The following is a 21,226-nucleotide window of genomic DNA, read 5'->3' on the forward strand; positions in this document are numbered from 1 at the left end:
TTAAATACCTTAATTTCAGAGTTACTCAAAATGCAGTCTTCTGACCTTTTTAGGCTGATGCTGAAAAACCAAAGGACTTTCACTCACTAGGAATCCCTCATGCCTGCCCAGGTGTACAGGCAGCCTGGGAAAAGCAGAGCCACTGACTGTAGCTACCAGTGATCAGGGAAAAGACTGGCCAGGAATGAGGATGGAAAGCAGGGAAAACTGGAGGAGGTTGCAGTTGTTGACCAGAGGACAACCTCTTTTGATCTATACCTGGCACAGCAAACTACAGAGCACCCCAGAGCCACACCAGTTAAAAGGAGGCCAAATCATCACCAGGACTGACACCCCTGTACAGTCTCTGAGTGGCTTTACACCACAGGGCTCAAAGGGAAGCATGGCTCCCAGCAGCACAGCCTTCACACTCTTCTCATGTTGTTCCTTCTGTCTGCTCTGCATTTGCATTAAAAGCACTCAAATAGTCCATAAGTCTCCAGCCAGACTGACTGAACAGCAAACTGAGATGCCAGTGAATAGCTCTGGTGATGGTTCCCTGTGCTTTGTCACCCTCTCATTCCAAATTGTCTTGAGAACACCAAGAAGCTGCTGATGGCCATGAGAAACATCATCAGATCACTACTGGCCTGGCATGGATTATGTGACCTTGAAATATGCATTCACAACAGACAGTATGACTGGAAAAATCAGAAAGTATCAGAAGAATGTGTTGAAGCCTCTATGAATTCTCCAATTCTCCTTGCTAAAGGAAGCGTATTTTCAGTAGTGGATTTTCCCACAGGTCTGTTGTGATTTTACAAAAATAATCAATAGCCTTAAATTGTTACAGTATAGTTGTTGTTATTACTGTGGATTACAAATGAAACTCTGGACTTTTATCTGCTGACAGGGGGCTTAGTTTCAACCCACAGTTGCTGAAGGAGTCTCAGTTTTGAGCACTATGGAAGACTCATTCATCTAGACATCATGATTTAAAAGAAACCAGTAGGTTAAGAACTGAGCTATAACAGGATATCAAAATAGCTCTAACATAAAAAAAATTGCATATCAGATTATTAAATTAAAATCTATCAAAGTATCATTTATTGAAGTAAACAAATAGTCTATTTGCCCTGTCTTTGGAAATATTTTGCCTCAGGGAAGAATTTAAACCTGGACAGATAATCAGGGTAAGGTATTTGAACATTTAAATCTTGCTGGATCCTTTAAAGTAGGTATTAAGTGGTGCATTAAATTTGTGCTGTTTCTTCTGAGCTGGGTAAATTTGCTCTTCTGTAAATAGTGGGAAAAGCCTTTTACAATAATTTGAATCCATGAATAAATGTAATGTATTAAAATTTCTAAAGTACAGGCATTAAATGTTTTTGTACATAAGCCAAATGAGTGGAATATCCAGGACTAGAATTATTTGAGTGACCACAGAAAGATAATATATAATTAAAATGACATCTGCACCACTAACCGAGGGGATGAGAGAAAGTGACATCACAGATCTCATATAAACTGCAAGCGTATTATTAGATCTAAACCTGGCTGTAAAATTACTATCTACCCAAGGGATTATCTTTAGGCATTCAGAAGCATTGTTTCATTTACTGATAGAACAGGGATGATAACAGGCTGACTTTGCTTGTCACATTGTTTTTTGGCCTTTCTTTATTCTTTGTTCACATTAGCTGTAGATGAGAGGAAGACAAGTTTCAGCTAAATCACTGTCGTGGAGCTTTTCATTGTTTTACAGTTTGTTCCAAAGGCTTTTTTAATCCTCCCTCCCCCCTACCCTCAAGAAAAGAACCCCAAAGCATTTTTAATGGTGATAAAATCAATGGGGAGTAAAAGATGCACACAATGTAACATCTAGGAGTGTAGCAAACTAAGGAATACCCATTGGCCTAATGCACCTCAGGGAGACCATATGACTTTGCTTATAGCTCTCATTATTAGCACAAAGAACCAGTGGCTGCTAGTAATATCTTGGCCTTATTAAAATTCAGTGCCAAAACTCCAACTGGTTTCAGTGGGTACATTTCATCATTTAAGACCTAGGACAGAGGACATAATTCTCATTCACATGCAGGGCTATCTGGGCCACCTCATCTCTACAGATTTAATTTCTGCATTAAATTGAAAAAACTGCATTTTTTTCTGTTTTACACGCCATTTTTATGTCTCTGGCAAATATTAGTTGCTTATATTCATAACAAGACTCACGTGCCACCAACCTAAAACATTCAAAATTCTATAAGCAGATATAGAATATAGGCAGTGAAAAGGGGAAAAAAAGAAAGCTCCAGACTTCCCAGTCACTTTTGAACAACAATGATCCTGAACTGCAAAGGAGACTTAATTTGCATTAAGAAATCTGTCCCTAATAATCTAACTCCTAAGCACTTGAAATAGCTCCCATATGCCAATTTTGCAAACTAAGCAAAAGCCCAGGAGCAGACGGGTCTGCTGGCAGCCATGGAATTGTGCACACACTGCTAAGGCAAACACAGACCTTGCACTTTCCCCCACACTGTCCTGGTGCTGGGCAGCTACTGCCATGTGTTCTCTCTTACAGCACCTCCCAGTACCGCTTCCAGTAGAACCTTAAGCCTCTGGCCCATCAACCACTGTAGCCTGCAAACAGGCTGCATTATGCAGATTCCTGCCTCCTGATCTTGTCACTACAATCTTGCTTTTTCTGTGCTGTCCCTTGTTTAAGGGAGTAACCAGCTCTAGCACAGCGACGGGTTTAGCCCATGATGGACCCCCTCAGTGCTACAGCCACAGAAACATGCTGCATTTCATTAATAACAGTCAACACAGCAACCACTTCTAATCCACATTAGGTTGTTTCATTGTCCCTTTTATCCTTTCATAATTCATACACAGAACAGACTTTCCATGCAGACCCCATTGGTATGAATCTTTGATTTAAAGCTGTCCATACCTACAGCCACATCTGCAGGCCATTAAGAGTTCACATTGGACCTATGCAGTAGAAATGAGGTGCCTGCAAGCAGTTTATACACATCATCAGTGCCAGAAGATATTCCTGCAGCACTCAGCCTGGGCCAGGAGCCCTGTTTATGAATCACCGGTTGTTTGTGGCCACTCAGTGGTGCTTACCATCCTTCAGATGAAAAGAAAAGCAAAGACTGATGAAGGTGGGCTGAAGGAACAGCAAGCAGCATGTAGTGATAAACTGCAACAAATGTAGAAGTGAGACATCACTGCAGAAAAAGTCAAAGAGCAGCAATATATTTGAATATAAATTTAATTTTTTAATGTGTCCTGGAAGTAATGTAGGGTAAACCAAAATCCATTTTACCCTGAAAAGTGGCAGCTGTGGGGTGAAGCTGTGAGAATAAGTTGGGAGGATCCATTCTCACCTGTGCTGTTACTCCATCAGCATTACTCTTCATCTCAGAGAGGCATCTCTTACACCTCAATATTAACAGCTTCCTTCATGTGGATGTTGTGTGTTTCGTGCCAATTGTTATGAAAAAATTTTTTCAGTTACCTCAAAAATGGAATTCTCACCAATATTCTTTCTCACTACACATCCATATTCCTCCATGAAAAGAAACGAAACTTCACACAATAAAAGCAAATGAAGCGGAATGCAAAAAAAATTAAATGAAAAAATATGAAAAGATATGAAGGGAAACCTAAAGAAATGAAATCTTGAGATTTCATATCCTTTCATTAAATGAAAATTCATTTCATGAAATAAAATGAAAAATCAAATAATAAAATTAAATTAAATGAAACATCATGGGATAAAGGGAAATTAAATTTTTATAAAAGAACAAACTAAAAATGAAAATAAATGAAACAAAGAAATTAGATGAAATCTTGCGATTTCATGTCATGAATGAAAATTAAATGAAAAGTCAAGGAATGAAATGAAATTCAATGGAATTAATTGAAATGAAATGAAGTTAAATTTAAAGAAATTAAAGAAAACATACCAAAATAGAATTAGATGAAATCTTGAGATTTCTTTTCCTTTCCTTTCACAAAATGAGCTTTCATTTCATGAAAGGAAATGACATGCCAAATCAAAGAATGAAATTAAATTAAATTAAAAAACCGAAATTAAAAAATGAAATTATATTAAATGTAACAAAATTAAATTAAATGAAGTCTTGGGATTTCATTTCATGAAAGGAATGAAATGACAAGTCAAGGAATGAAATGAGACGAAATGAAACTTAATGGAAAAAAAGGAAAATAAAGGAAAAGAAAATGAAATTAAAAGAAATCTTGGAATTTGAATTCTTTTTATGCTTGTTCTTCTTTTGTCCAAAACAAATTTTTGTATCAAAAAACCAAGGCACAAGTCTACATTCCAAATGCTTCATATATCAAAAATAGAGAGACTTTCATTAAAGTGTATGTGCCTTCACATACTTCATAAAACAAGAGTGACTAAAAACAAGCACAAAAACCTCCTCAGAGTGCCTTATGTCCAAAACAAGAGGTAACAAATTATTTGCTAACAATGGGCATTTGTTAGCAACATTTGTTTGCACACTTCAGGTGGTATTGATTTGCTAACAATGGGCAGCCATTTGTTTGCACACTTCAGGTGGTATTTGCTACCTTTCTATTTAGCCATCTCAGTGCCAGTGGCTGCTCTAACCAGACATTCAGATTCTTCCCAAGTTCCAAAGCAGCAGGAACTGGCACAGGGCTCTGCAAAACCTGCTTCAGTTCTCAGGGAGAGACTGGGTTGAAACACTCAATGGGGGCTTTTTTTTCCTCTAGTCCTTGAGGAAAAGTAGTATACACATGACACATGACTTTAGGAGAGGAAAAAAATTCCATAGGCTGAATCCTTCCTTCTGGGTCTAGAAAATGGGCTGTGAAGTCATCCCAGATGCAACTTTTCTGCATCCTTACTTGAAGAGAAATACTAAGAGAAGCAATATTGGAATGTGTTAACAATTCTGCCTGATGGTACATAAAGCTAAAAATTTATCAAATCTTCACTAAAACATTTTGAATGTTCAGAGAGATTGAGTCTGTTTTTCCAACAGAGGCTTATGCCACTTTCAGTTTTTCCCGAAAACATTTGCTTATCCATGTATTTATCACCAAAATAGTCTTACCTGAGCTGCATCTTGCTGGTGTCTGTGGAGAATTGCATTTTTTATGGTTTGGATAAAAAATTCATTAAGTTCCTTTTGTTTCTTGTTGGGCAAAATGCGTAGCAATGGGATCATTATGAATGGGAAAGAAACTGTAAGAGATTGTAAAGAATAAAACATTGAATCAGACTGTGAGGGCGGATAATAGTCCCCCTTACTCTTCCTTAATATTATAAAACTTATCAAGTGGGATGTGTTCCTTCTATGAAAACTGCTTTTTCCTGTCCCTTAAGCAACCTGTGAGGGTGGAAGAAAAAGAGGATTCCCTTTTGGAGATGCCCTTCTGGCCAGGACTCCCTTTCCAGACAGATGCCTTCCAAGCTTGTTTCCACAATGCCTCAAGATTTTGGTTCAGATTTTTGGTGTCACAAAGCCACCACAACAAAGGGGAGCATTATTCCCCTACCTTCCCAGATAATTACATAGGGGAGGTAGGGGATCTTGAACTGGCTTAGCAGCTTATGGCACCAACACATGAAACTGGGTAGTTTTCATTCCTGTTTACAGTTCTCCAGCATTAGGGACCTATATGAAGGATAGGGCTCTTTAGCAGGGCCTCTTGCAACAGGACAAAGACTATGGGGTTTAAACTAAAAGAGAGCCAATTCAGATTAGATAAAAGGAAGAAGTTCTTTACAATGAAGCTTGTAAAACAGAGGCACAGTTTGCCCAGGGAGGTGGTGGATGCCTCATCCCTGGAACATTCAAGGTCAGGAGGGATGGGGTTCTGAGCAAACTGACCAGGTTGAAGACATCCCTGCTTATTCCAGGGGATTGGACTAGATGACTTTTTAAGGTCTCTTCCAACACAAACTATTGTGTGATTCTACTTAATTTGCTTCTCTAAACAGGCCACAGACTCAGGAAGCGGGATATTATCAAAAGGATGGTCTCCAGTCCATACTTTTATAGTCACAACCTAGAAACCTGAGTGAAGTCTTGTATTCTAATAAACCCCTCAAGAACTTATGAACAATTTAAGACTAACAAACCAATGACTGGAAAAACCCTGTCCTGCCAACAGGGCAACTACATTGTGGAAATTCTCACCACATTAATGAAAGAGCAGAAAGAGATGAATCAAGGAATCCAACTCCAAACACTACAGAAATTTTTCTTAATGAAGGACACACTGCTCTGAGATGTACAGGAGCATGTTTCTGTCCCTTAAGAAATTGGTCACAAATCGCATTTTGCAATCAGGTTAAATGTTAACCCCAGGGCGATTTGGATACACAGCTCCAGAAGGAAACAGTTGATGTGCTGCAAGTACAGGTGCAATCTGTAATGCCAGCAGGATCAGATGGGCACAGGAAACTTTGCCACTGTGCCACCTGATACTACTGTGTGCAGGTCTAGATAACAAGATGATAAAACCTCAAAAGCCTTGATTATGCTGTGGCTTCCTCAGCTGTGATTCTTACTGCCCTTGAATTATCAAGATCACCACCACCACGAAGCCTAAGCTTTCATACCCTAGAACTACATGTTTTTTTACCCCACTCTTGCATTGCCTATCTATTAATCTAAAATAAATGAACTCTCTTCAGGACACTTGTGATCTTTATCCTTCAGAGCCATCAACCAGGCTGTGGACAGTGTTCAAAAAAGAATTGGGAGTACTTACACAATCTGTTTATACTCTTCCACCTCTTTTCTTCAGTGGGTTCATAATGGGTGCGATTTCAACCTCTACTAATCAAATAAAGTGCACAAAAACTTTACACTTAGGTCCCAAAGGGCAATTACTCTGTTTTAGTGAGAAGTATATTAAAACAAGTACTGTAGAAACTTCAGGACCCAGAAACTTTCCTGTCAAATGAACCAGGAGCACTGTGTTCCTGGACTCAGTTTCTGGAGTAAGTTTCAGTAATGGTGACAAGACCTGTAGAGCATATGGTGGAAATCTCAAGGGTAGAAGTGGCCTGTGGGTTGCATTCTGAATCCCTCTGAAGTAATGTCAGCTATAATACTTCCTACTCTGGCTTCAGCATGAAGCAATTTTGCAATTTGAGAATGACTTTTATGAAATTACCACAAGAAAGTAGACAAATGTAGACTATACTCACGGATTAGAATGAGAAGAGGCTTAAACAAAGACATTTCAAAGAATGTTCTGCAATTCTTAACAAAGGGGTCATCAGGATTCTTCTGTGAATCCACCTCAGTACCAAAAGCTACGCTACCAACGACATCCAAGGTAAAGCAGTTGTAACACCTGCATTTAATTGAAGAATGATAAATTATTATCTACAAATCACATATCCGTTAATATCTTGCTTCTATGAACATCACACAGCATTAATTTTTGCCACTGAGTTTCCTTTTGCTTTTAGATTTGAGCTTTGCCAACAAGAGATGTTTCCGTCATTCTGAGAAATGGTGCTCCTTGATAATGATCACTTTTTCCAAACCTACAAAGTGAACATATTTTCATACAGCTCAGTAATTCCACTAAAATTTTATTTAAAACAATTGAATTTGTTTGATCTAGAAATCAAATGTAACACATCAGAGATGCATAAGCATTTTCTTAGTATGCATCCTAATAAATTAGATAATTCCTTTCTCATTTTTAACTGCAAAAACCACACCTATTTCCAGTCCAGTCTAAACTCTCAGAGACAAGAGGTTCTTAGGTAAAATTAAGGTCCTTAAGGATTCCTTCTTCTTCTTCTTCATACCTCCTTTGTAATGTAACTCTGTGGACAAAACCAAGAGAAACTGACACCATGTGAAATCTGTATCTCTGCAGAGGAGCCGCCAGTGCTTTGAGAACTCCAAGTGATCTGTGGACCATGAGCTAGAAACATCAGAATTCACTAAATGGCTCCCTGCATATCTCACCCTCAATCCAGTTGTTTTACGAGCTTTATTTTCCTAGGAGGCTTTAGCACCTCTATTAAGTTCTGAGATGGGTGGACTGAGAATGTAAAATATCCTTGGAATTAGATTCTTGTGATCTGTGGTGAAGTAAGTCATGTATGTACTTCTATGATCCTTAGGAAAGGATAATATCAATCTCTGGTGTTTTAATCTGAGTGAGCATGTATAAAGGGAAGAACAGGAGCCTGGCCCATTATATCCTGCATATGTGAATCAGTAATTCTATGAATTATGTGAATTGGTAATTATGTGAATCAATATTTCTAAATTACGATCTTTGTGACCTGTCATTCTGATCACACCAGAGAAGATTTAAAAGATAACAACAGTAATGCAAAACTCACTTCTTTTGGTCTTCAACTCTTTCAAACACACACATTAAAAAAAACATCATTAGAAGTTAAAATATTAAAGGGGGGGGGCATTGCTACAAAACAATAATTTAAGAAGGACTCAATCATCTACCTCTCCAAGGTACTGAAAAATAAAACAACCTTAAAAAATAAATTTTGAGTTGTTGGCAAAACACAAAACAGCTAAAGACAACTAAGGTCATAGGAGGTTACAGATAGGTCTTTTCATCCAAAAAAAGCCAGCTCCCAAGGCAATTCTGTAAAACTGCAGTGGAATGAGAATCACATTTATAAACATGTCAAACCTGCTGAAATGGTAGTATGGTAAAACAACTGGAAATATCATGTTCTGAGACGGTCAACATCATTCATTTGTACTTTCAAAGGGTCTTTTCCAAAGTGTCTCTTGAGAGGTGAAACCCTATAATGGATCAATAGCTATAAGACCACTCAAAGACAAAGGACAAATGGAAAAATGGAAAAGACTGGAAGGACTGAAAAGGTCAATTTTCATCACAGCACTAGGCTAGTGTAATGTATCTTGAGGTTTCATAGCATCTCTTCAGCTGTTTATTGGAGAGATCTCTGTGCATTCACAGACACACACTTGCATGTGCACATGTACTTGAAAAGAGATTAATAAATTGTGGCTAAATATCCATTTCTTCTGATGAAACAATATTATTTGTGCTGCTTCAGTTTGGGAAAATCATGAAGAACTTCAGAGGGCACTGACCAACCCAGCAAATGAAGTGTAAGCAAAATGCAGCAAAAACAGCGCCTGTTAGAAAGAATGCATTTGAACTACCACCCAGGATCTTAGAGAAAATGCATCTACTCAGAGAAGGGACTAGACAGTGTTGTGAACAGTTCAGTGAAGACCTCTGATGAAAGAGCAGCAGAAAAGATAATAGGATATTAAATGCATAACAAATGAGAGAAAGTACAATATGGAAAATATTAAAATGTCATTTGATAAATCAATGGTGCATTTTCATCTGGAGTACTGATCCTGTTGCTTCCCCAAAAGCTAGCATGCCATGAGAGGGGACTATGAAGAATGTGGCAAGAATGTGGTAAGAATGATTAAGTGCTTGAAAAAACCTCATATTAAAAAAAAAGCAAAAGAGTGATGGACTAGATATATTTGATACTAGACCAATTCTTATGTTTGTACATTATTGGCAGTCTGCAGAGAACAGATTGGACAGGGACTGATGCTGCCTTCCTTTGTCCTTCCAGCTGTTAAAACTTCATTAAATAACTGCCAGAAATACATTAGATGCTTTATCAAAATTACTTTTCAAGTATGCAATGACTGTCCCAGGAAGAAAAGGCTTTTATCAGACACACCCTCCATTAAACTATGATCTCCATTTTTTAAAGTGAGGGAGGAAAAAAAAATCTTTTCTACAGTAAGTGTGAATTCAGAATAACTGCTGCTATTGATTTTTTTTCCTTTTTTCCTCTTTTTTAATAATCTGCTACTAATTTTTGGCACGTTGAACATACCTCTGGATATCAAAAGCTTTGCCAGAATCTGCATAGACTTTCAAGTTACACAGCAGAGTGTCACAGGTCTGGTTTATCAGTGGTGTCATCTGGAAAGGAACACATTGAATTGTGAAAAAGTATGAAAATGTTAAGAAAAAAACACCAAACAAAAATAATTATTTTTAATTCTTTTTATCTGATAAATGGCATAGAGCTCTCAGGTTCCTCTGCAGGTGTTGTTAGACACTTGTGCATAGGTAAGATGAAATGTTGGCACTTTCTGCTCAAAATAAAACTACACATTACAGGGATGCCCTTCTCCAGCTCTGGGCCTAAATGCAAGAGGCTGTGTCACCTACCTGACCAATGATTCTTGCCCCAGTGTGGCTACATACAAAGAGATCTATCAGGCAAAAACATCTATCATCAGGCAAGATCTATCCCCCTGTCTGTTTAATCAGTCCAAACAATGATTTATCATGATCTTTATTTGCACTACATCACATTTAGGTTACATATGCTCCAGGGCAGAAGGAATAATGCTTTCCAAAGTCCTGTAAAGGCACTGGCATCAGTTCTATCCTGCCATCTCTCAGTTTGAGGGCCTTAACATGTAACTAAAAAGTGACCCTGGATACCACTACAAGCTGCTGAGGGCAAACTGCTATTGGCGCATAAGGAAAGGCTTTTCTCAAGTGGTGATGCCATTACATGGACATTTGTGTGAATTTACTCATCTAAGGGTTCTTTCCAGTCACTGACACATGCTGGTCAGGCAGACTTAACCACAGCTTGGCTGTAGCCAGCAGTGCAATAGTCTCTTCTTTAGGGCTTCATGGAAACCAAAGCACAGGCCAACATCAAGGCTTCATTAAAGTCTCACTTTCTGTCTCTCTAGCTTCCTACATATGAGGAATCAGACACTTGCCTGATTTCACCAAATGGGGGGACAGAGGAAGGGGGTAGCAGCAATCCAGCCATGAGCCAAAAGGAATTATATCCTACAGCTCTTTCCCATATAGACTACCAAGAGCAGCCTGCAACTTAACACCAGAGCCTTGCCTCAACAACTATGTCAAGCATCAGCAATGTACACACAGAAACTTGCCTTTCCTTCCTGAACTACCTCCTTCAGCATACGGATGTCAACAAACACGAGAACAGACTTATCCTACTCCTCTGACATTCTTGTTACCAAAAAAGACTTACTGCAGCCTCGCAGCACACTCTGAGAGCTTTGCAGCCTGCCCAGCCAAGTCCATTTTGCTTGGCACTTCTACCTCTGTGAAACTGGCACAACACTTTGTGCACAGGCACTCTGCCATCTCAACACATGGGCAAGACTGCACGCAGTCAAAAGGCCAACGCGGGAGCATCCAATATGTTTTCCAAAGGCACAAGGCTGACTCAAGAATGTGTCTAGCTGCTCTCGAGGTCCCCTGCCTATGTGAGAGCAATTACATTGCAAAGCAAGGTCGATTTGGGCTTTGCCACAGTCTCACAAGACAGTTCTGGTGTCAGATTAGCATTTGGTAAAAGTAGCTGTTACACCTTTGGGAGGCGCACACCACAGTTATGTGGCAGCCTTCTTCACCTTTTGGCTTTCCAAAGAAGGTCCCCTGCAGCAAGCTTCTTCTCAAAAGAAGCTTCAACCAAATTAATACATCTCTGTTCAACAGATTGAACCAAGGTGAAATACTTCATAATCTCTGGGTCCAAGCCCCCCCAGTGAACTGAACCAGCCAAGGAGAACAAAATGAAAATCAGTTTTTTAACAGGTATGATGTTTCTGAAACAGATGGTGATCATTTCAGATTTTCCTTTTATTGCCTTATTTTCTCTCTTATTCTTCATCACATCACCAGATCTGTAACCAGCCAGCTGGTTGCTATCACTTTTCAACAGCTGGCAGAGACATCAGGGGCACGTACATCTGGCCAGGGCATCCCACAGCACCTCTGCACTTTGCACATTCCACCAGCCTACAGAAATACTGTTGCAATTCATTCCTAGCCATGAGGTATTTTTATTAGTAAGTTTAACCAGGAAAACAGGGAAGGGGGCACATGGATTTTATTTACTGTTAGCATGACAATAACAGATTCATTTCAATAAAACAATTATTTGTATATGAAAAGGGGATATCTACTCTGGAATCCTAGGTTGGGTTTGGGTTTTTTATTTCCCTGGGGGACATAAATTAGTGCAAGATTGCAAACTACAAAGACCACAGACTGAAACATTCTCAAGTCTCGAAACACCTCAAAATCTTTGTCCAATTTCAAGAAAAATAAAGTAGTATCAGGGGAGGTGAACTATACAAGCATAGAAACTTGACATGTTGATCTACACTGCCTTGGGTATCAGTTACTTCCCATACATTCTGATTTGCCAGTCAGAACATAAAACCTGCATAACCTGCCTGAGATTCAGTTCTTGGTGGGTAAATAAACCCCAGCTGCTAAGTGTTCAGATTGGCTGAGAGTAACAGGATGAAGAAAAATCTAAACAATATGGTCCCTGTAAATATTTGATCTGACAGTTATCTAATAGCAAGAGTAGCCCAGAGTCCAAATTTCTTTCTTTCTGCCAAAGAAGAGCATTTGGGGTTAGGGTTTTCATGATGCCAGGGGCTTTGCTGTATAAATCCTGCCAATATGCTATTTGGCACATAACAACAATTAGCTTCTGATTCTGCATATGCACAGTGCATGTGAATCTTTGCACTATTCAAAGGCATCAGAGTCACGTTCCTCTAGTTAGATGCAGCCCTCAGTATCCAGCAGTATTATTATTCCCCTTATTATTAGCATCCAAACTAAAAACTAGAAGGTTGGATCATATTCACTGTAGGCAGACACACTGGAGACTTTACTGTTCACAGACAGCAAGCAGAAGTTGTGTTGGGCCTCTTGTCCCACAAATGTTATGCAACGGAACGGAGGGAGAAAGAGAAAGAATACATCCCTAACACAAGAATTGCTTCTCTTCCAGATTTCAAGTCCCTGAATAAAACCAGAAAAAGAGCAGAGTGTCAGAAAGATGTTTTGTGAAAGGATTTATTTCCATTGCTTGAGAGTGCAGCTGTGCTATTCCTGGGCACAACTTACCAAAATGAGCAACTCAACAAGATATTGGTCTGTGGCTCAAATTTATGCACATTTCACATTTTTACACCAGTTTTTACATTGGTGATTTGCTTTACCTTATGTGAGCACATTTGCTTTGTTCAGCAATAACAGCAGTTTGCAGAGACACTCCCAAAATGCCTTTTTGACCAATGTGCACAGACTAACGGCAAAACAAGGAAACCATAATGGTTGGACTGTCAGATCTTCTGTCCTAGTGGGACATGAAAGATCTCCATGCCTGAGAGTGACACTAGAGGATTTTTCTGCACTGTTCTGCCATGTTATTATGACTTCTGCTTTATGTCTCCCTTTATTTGAAAGAAATGTCTCAACACAAACTCCACTTCACAGGTTATTTAGGACAATGCCACATTAAGCTGTGGTCTCTTCTTTAATTTTTGTGTTCTGCTTTGTTTAAATGGTTTGTTAATGGAGGAAAGGATCCCTGGTATACTGATAGGAGATGACAAGACTACTGCAGCACCATCAGAATAAATAAAAATCAATAGGTTTTCTGCTGGTGTTGGCTGTAAAAGAGAGTAGAGCTATTTATCAAGTCTGACAAGGGGTCCAGATCTGCAGGATCATCATAGGCACCGCAGCAAAAAGAAGAGGAACAAAATAAGAAATACTAAATAGGGAATCAAGGTTGGTACAGCAAGATCACTAACATGTCAGCTTGTTTCAATACATAACAGCTGAGGAGAGCATGATAGGAACACTGGGAAATGTTTCTATTACTTAAAGCCTCTAGGTATTATAATTCACCAATTCCTCATGAATTAGATCTTGGATCAACTTTCAGTGATTGGTGTTGTTCCCACTTAACAGATAAAAGTTGTTTCATGCGCAGAGAATTTAAGTAGCTTCTGTCAGATCACCCACAGGCAGTCAAGGGCAGAGAAGTGACATTTCTTGGGTTTCCTGTCTCCTGTCTCTCATTTCTCATTCTTAGTTCTCCCACAGCAGTGGAACTATGGGGTTCATTCAGGGGTTTTACTGGAAAGAGCTTATTATTAGATCTTCTACCAACTCCAGTGCATCTCACATGGGATGCTCCCCAATCTTACTGCAGGATCAAGCTTATATTACTGCAGGATCAAGCTTATAAGTCTATTGCTTTATTCACCATCACTGTAGTATTTGTGTTCAATGCTATCCAGACAAAACTTCCTCCAGCTGGAGTGGACTCCTTTAGTAATCCTTACGTGCTTGGTAGAAAAAGAGAATTAAAAAGGGAGAACACCCAAGACATAGAAATCCACAAAAGCAACAGCAAAATGGTGCACAGCTTTCAAAGACAAGTTGGGAAAAGAGAAAGCTGGAGAAGATGTCAGAAACTCTTGAAAAATGTTACTAAAGCAACTCTCTGCAGACACACAGAAATCACTATATCAGCTACCCAACAACTCTATAACCTCTAGTTTCAGTTCATTTCCTGTAACTTTGAAAAATTCAAAATTTCTGGAATCATCTTTTCATCATTTGCTGGCTGGTCATTGGAGATATTTGCCATACTATGGGGAAATTCCTCAAGCTCAGTGAACTTCTCAGTGACATTACACCACTTTGAAGTGACAAGGGCAAAGCTCACCTCTGCCCACAGCCCCAGGTGCCTCTGTGGAGCACTGCAGGTTAAACCCTAGCAACATACATTAGCTCTGTCTTGAGCCTTGTTCTCCAGCAGCCAGGCCGAAGTGGCTTCTCACTTCTCACTCTTGCTAGCCCTGAAACCGTCCTTTCTTGAGTTTCTGAAACAGAGATATCAGGAACCTGTGTCTCTGAACTCTCTGTCCCTTGGTGCATCTTTCATCTGACATGATTGCTATGGGGAGCACAAGGAGTTGTTAACATTTGTTGTTCTCTCACAGGCTAACAGCTCCCAATTCTTTTAAAGCATCCAGACAGGCAAGCCTATGTTTGGAGTGGTACCAGGGGCTGCAGCACTCAAGGGGAACTCCTCTCCAAAGACACTCATGTGGTCTGCAGTCTCTCCAGCATCACTGTGGAGTCTGCACAGAGGAACAAAGTTAAGGCAGTCATCCAGAGTGAACAGAGTGGAAGACTTTGGTGTGGGATTTTGTCAAAGCAATTGATATCTTGGAAGGAGAAATAAGGAATGTCCTAGTAATATTTATAAATATGTATAAAATAGCATATCTAGGATCTTATGCAATAAATTACTACCAAATTTGTGTTTGTAATTCAAAGCAGAGAGGAAGGGTTTATTATAAACAGGATGTCTTGCAGATAATGCTGGATACTCTGTAGTATGGCCAATACTAGAACATGGTATTTTTGTTTCCATGCTGCTGTAAAGGTTCTGAGAGAGTACCAAATATGGGAGAGTTAAAAAGTGAGATCATAATTAATGAGCATTGATTTCCTTTGTGAAGTGTTGGTATGGCTTCTAAATTAAGCCATAGCAGGAAAAGCACATGGGCAAGGACTTAAGTTGCATTAACTTCAAATCCCAGTATTGCTAACATATTTGGGTAGAAAATGAAATGCAAGGCTGAGGAGCACATCCATTCAACAGCAGTTCCTAATCTCACACTTGCTTACTGCAAGTGTCTGTCTGTGTAGGGATGGACAAACTTCTGGTGAAGGTGTGGGAGAGAAAAGCAAAGTTGAACCTTTCAGAGAGACTTGCCCCACTCCTCTTTTTCCCACTTGCTGTTGAATGGGAGGAGAAAGTGACAATTTCCAGGTCACCCTAAGCCCATGCACAGTCACACGCCTTCCCACAGAGCTTGGAAGAGGCAGCACGGGCAAAGCTGATTATCAGGCTAAAAATAAATATCTCAATCCTTGCATGCAAGACAGCTACCAGGCACTGGCCAGCCCTCCCTTTTACCTCCTACCATTACTCCTGCAGTTCACCTCCACCAACCAGCCGTGCGAAGGGAGTGCCACGACTTCTCCTCCCAGCCCAGTTGGATCAGCCAGACCCTGCAAAGCTGTGAATGCCCAGCCCCAAAGGAGGATCCCTGAGGCTCCACTCTCTTGCCCTCACTATGCTCCTCAGCCAAGCCTGCCTGGCAGGTGCTGGCAGAGGTTGCTCTCCACAAATTGAGGGGAGTGCAGCGTTATCTTTTGTTAGTCCACGAGCAAAGAGCCGATGACCTGCAGTAAGGCAGATTAATTTCCACCAGCAAAATGCAAAACTCTGCTCTCCCCACCGCGCCATGTGCAACTAATCGCTTGCATATTTAAACACCCTTGCCTTGCTGAAATTTCGTGATGGAGTTGGTGACAGAGCAAATGTCAGGGCGCATAACCAATGGCATTGTCAGTGGTGATTAATCAGCATCTCCGCCAGGCTGGCGGCCAATTAGAATTTACCATAATAAGGAGGTGACAGCCGGCGTTGCTAAGCGACCGCTGTCTATGGAGCTGGGAGAGCCAGACACATTTAGATGTTACTGTGGATTTCGACAGCGGCATGTCAAAACAACACAAGCGTCTGCCCAGTGGAAAATTTTATATCCCAGGACTGGGCACTGGAGTGAGGCATGATTCCCTTTCAGAATAAAACATAAAAAGGAAGAGGTGATTTTGTTTTGGTTGTTGTGGGGTTGTTTTTTGTAGTTCTCCTTGAAAGAAGACTTTAGCCAGTCAATCATTTATATACATTTAATTAAGAGATATCGTATCACTGGAACAGGACTTTGTTACTGGGTAATGGGTTCCCATGGCTGAGCAAATGCTGATACATTTATAGGAAATTAGCAGCAGGTCAGCACAGAGACATTTATTTTCAGTCAAAGGTATTTATCTGGCAATGACATTCTGTTCCAGTGACTTATTTTATTATATGAAAGGATTAAAGAATAAAAGGAGGAGGGAAAGGGAAGGAGATGGAGAAATGAAAATAGACTGACAGCAGTTCCTGTGTTAACATGAGAGTTGCTGACTCTGCACATCAAGAAAAGCTATGTTCCAACTGGGAGCAATAACCTTTCCTGAACTTAAGCTTACTCCTAATAGGGCAGAGGAGAGGAAGGGGTAAGGGTCCTTCTTAAGTATGCTACACTTTCATGGAAAAACTGACTTAAACAGAGGAAGATAGAGAATCATATCTTCAGATGAGCTATTTGGATTTTCACCAGTCTATGATCTGAACCATGCCATATGGAAGCTCTGCTGCATGTGCTCTTCAGGTCTAAATAAAGTGGCACAAAGTAGCAGGTTTTACCTATCCTTAATATGGACCTACATAAAGCAGATGCCTGCAAAGTCTTCTAAATTATGAAAGCAGCAATGTCTACACCTTACCTCTTTCAGTTTGGTGTCGCTGAAGGCTGGGGTCAGGAGGCTCCGCACAAACTTCCATCTGTCATCACGAAGACAAAGGATGCTATCAAGCATTGGCTTGGATATCAACTTCGGCTTCTAAGTTGAAAGAAAACATAATTCAATTTTAACACAAATGCAACTACAGCTACTTAAGACTCTGGAACTTGGGAAGATTGCTCAGGAAAGGCATTGCACTGCTGTCTGTCCCACGAAGAGAGGTTCAAATCAGTCCCAAACACCAAGCTAAAAATGGATGAAGCTGGAGAAAATTTCTGTTTTGCTGCACTAATTTTCTCTTGGGCTTTAAAAGTCCTGGACCAGCTCCTTTCTCAGAGTGCTCTGGTTCTGATGTCCCTGGCGTTCTCCTGAGATCTCCTTCACTGAACCCTGGCTTCTTCCCTATCTTTCTAAGGTGACTGGCAAGAGGACTTGTCAACACTCCCTCTCCGTGTGACATGAGTGCCAACACACCGCATGCTGGTGCTGGTGGGGGACACCATTTCTGGTGCCAGCTGGTATGTCAGACTGTTAAATGCATTTTAAAAGTCTTCAGAAAATATGTTGATTAGAAAGCAAGTCCCAGTCCTCACTCTGTTTATAAGGAACACTCTCAACAAGTTGTGGCCTGTGACTCTTGCAGATGCAGCAGTTGGTGAAATGTAGTAGCTTAAAGCACTGCTGCATGAAGTTCTGTACCAAAATGACTACTGTGAGTTTACTAAATCTTCCCTGCCATCTAAGAAAATCTTGTCCAGAAAACAGTGATATTCACCAAGGAGTAAAAGGATATAAAAGACAAAAGAGAAAGCATGTCAGAAAACAACACACTTCTGACTGGAAGAAGAATCAGAAGCTGTCCAGCCCCACAGCACAAAATATTATGGCTTATACTATGTCAGAAGATGTTTCTTAATTGTTCTGAAGACCTCCAATAACAGAGATTCAATAACCTCCCCAGTCAAACTCTCCCAGTGATGTACTACTTTTACCATGGTAGCACAATCTCTCTCTCTTGGTGGAACTTCTGTCTTTGTGCTGTCCAGGCATAGAAATCAGGTTATTCTCCCTATCTCTGCAGCAGCTATCTTTACATACAGAAGGCTGTAACAACCACTAAACATATTGCAGCCATCTACCCCACACAACCCCATTTCACTCAACACATACTTATCAGTCATGCTATCTAGGACTGTTTGCTCAGTGCTGGTACTGCTCCTCTGCATAGTCTTTCTGATTTAATTCTTTCTTAAGGTATAGTCCCTGTGACTCAACATGGTACACCAGGCAAGAAAGCATTTTATTCCCCCCCTCCAGGCTATATTCCTCTCTATTCACCCTGGACTATTACATACCACAGCATGACACTGCACTCATGAACAGGTTTGTGGCTCCCTGCAACTTTCAAACTTCTTTCTGAACAATCACTCCCTAGGAAGTTATTCCTCAGCCTTTATCCTTAAAGCTGGTTGCTCCCCAGAGTCATATGTAGAACATGTCCCTTTGAACTATGACCATTCCCTTTAGGCTTATTTGTGCATCTGAATAACACCACCTCCAATTTTAGCCCTTTCTTTCATAGCCTCTTTCATCCTTACCAGCTTTCTACATAAATTGTTAGCATACTCAGTGCCAACATCTAAATCATTAACAAAATTACAGAACAATTCTTGCAAAGAAGGCACCTGGTGCTCCTCCCGTCCCTTCCAACAGTGGACTGTTCCAAAATACATTTCAGGGATTGTACAGCAATGTCCTCCAGAAAAACCACCCAAAGATTGATGGGTGTGGGCAGAAGGTCTACACTTTTCTGGTTACCAGGAGGTACAGAGACATTAATTTGTGCATGTGAGATCTTCCAGATACTGCAGAAGCAGTACAGTTCCTCATGTTATCAGTAGAAACAGTATCCATTTTACTGGGAGAGACCCAAACAAACCAATGATTTTGGCCATCCCAAAGCCATCTGTTGATCCCTTTTCTCCTCTGACCTTTCCTTTCAATCTTTCTTTCATTACTACAGTGCAGGAAAAATGAATTCTTACAACCTGTTACACACCTGGATACTTTAATATAATTTTGTGTCTCACTATTTCTGATTTTATTGCCACTACATGCTGGTTTTTTTTCCTTTTTCTTGGAAATCTGACCTACTTTCCACTCTAAAAAAAAAACCTTCTCTTCAGGAGCCATGAAGAACTGGCAGTTTTGCTACACTGGTCTTCCACTGCGCTTCCTTAACTTTCCTCCTTATTGGAAGAGTTTGCACTTAATATCATTTCTTTAAGGAGCTGCCAGCTCTCCTTAACACCTTTTTCCTTTACACTTGCCAAATTCTTACTACACTGCATAAGCTTGTAAAAAGCAGAAGCCTATTTTATACTGCAAACAGGCTAATGGGATAGTTTTACATTCTCAGCAACACCATCCAGTACAGTAAACTAATGTCACTGAGACAACACTACAAACCAGTTTTGAGCAAAGATGAGCAGCTTTCAAGCCGAAAAGTACATATGAAGCTGAAGGAAGATATTGACTTAGCTACTGTCATCAGATGACAACTGTAAAACAAAATAAGGGCACTTTTAAAATGTATGTATAGACTATTTTATTTTGTACAATAACAAGGAAAACCTTGGACGGGCTGTCAGAGTTGAAACATCTTGGACTATTTTCTCTGAAGAGCCTCTTTAAATAAATAATCTGTTTTCTAACTTGTCAGTAGGTATCATTCCTGAAGATCACAAGGGCAGCTAGAAAGAATATCACTCAGTGGAGCACTCCGTCATTTGTTACAGATATTCAAAGGCACAGTAGAATCAGAAGAAAGAGCCTCTAGACAATTGGAAATGGGCATCATCCTGTCAGAAAGTCCTGTATGCTACCCTCTGCTCCACAGCTCTTCTGTGCTGCTAGGGCAGCCATTTACACTAAATCTTGACTCAGCTGGTCACTAAACGAGTGTTCTTTATATCTTCAGTCTTCATTTCAAACCCTGAGACCCAGACTGCAGTGCTCCTGAGTGCTCACTGAAATCAACAACAGGGAAAGTGCCTTGATCCTGTGAATGCATTAGTCCAAGAAATCAGGTCGTTGAGTGCAGCCCCCAAATTAGCAAACACTCTCAGACCTGTGTTTCAACCACCAGCCTTCACTTCTGCTTTATAAAGTGGATATATCACATCACCTCCTCAGAAATGCTAACGATACATTAACATTTCTGAGGCACTCAGAAACTACAATGAAAGAGCAGAATAACAATTCCCACAAGGAAATTACCAATTTTGTCTTCCAAGCAAGGTTTAAATAGCATACAGGGAAAAAAAAAAAAAAGAAAAAAAGAAAGAAAACCAGAAAAAAATTACAGGGCAACACTTGGAAAGTATTTTGCATCCAGTCCTAAATTGAAGGCTGCCCAAACTGTGCACTCTATAAGACAAATCTCCTTTGCAAGACAAAGCTCCACTTAGATAATAACAGATGTGATATAAATCTCACTGCATTTGTCTTGAAAGCAAATTCCCTTCCTAAAACCCAACATTCACCCTAAAAAGTGCTCCTAATTGCATAAAGACTGTATACAGCACATTCACAGAGGGACACAGTTACTGAACAAAAAGCCTGTTAACTATAATATTATAACTACAACACTAACTATAACATTGCCTTTTTAGCACTCTACTTTATGACAGCAACACTCCCTTAATGTAATTTTGGTGTGCACAATATTATATAGATATAAATGCTGCAAGGAAGGAAAACCAGCTTTGGCCATAAATTATTTTACTCTGTATCTTTAAAACTGGGCACACAAAAATATGTTTGCGTTTATTGGAATACCATCAGCATGACTGACAGTGTATAGCAGATTTCATTTATCAAGTTTTCCTTATTGTTTCTGCAAACACTTTCCTTCTAATTT

The 21,226-nt window shown here is 40.0% G+C and overlaps 1 protein-coding gene across 1 annotated transcript in view; it reads right to left on the reverse strand.

The window, feature by feature from the left end:
* TBXAS1 (thromboxane A synthase 1) overlaps positions 1–21,226 on the reverse strand; it is a 226,396-nt gene that overhangs the window by 82,055 nt on the left and 123,115 nt on the right. Inside the window, exons 5-8 of the mRNA XM_005421056.3 lie at positions 17,287–17,403; positions 9,896–9,984; positions 7,214–7,362; positions 5,106–5,236 (exon numbers count right to left, since the gene is read on the reverse strand). Coding sequence (XP_005421113.1) covers positions 5,106–5,236; positions 7,214–7,362; positions 9,896–9,984; positions 17,287–17,403 — 486 coding nt within the window. The remainder of the gene's footprint in view (positions 1–5,105; positions 5,237–7,213; positions 7,363–9,895; positions 9,985–17,286; positions 17,404–21,226) is intronic.

Source organism: Geospiza fortis, unplaced genomic scaffold, assembly GCF_000277835.1.
Source record: "Geospiza fortis unplaced genomic scaffold, GeoFor_1.0 scaffold10, whole genome shotgun sequence".
NCBI classification, from domain to species: domain Eukaryota; kingdom Metazoa; phylum Chordata; class Aves; order Passeriformes; family Thraupidae; genus Geospiza; species Geospiza fortis.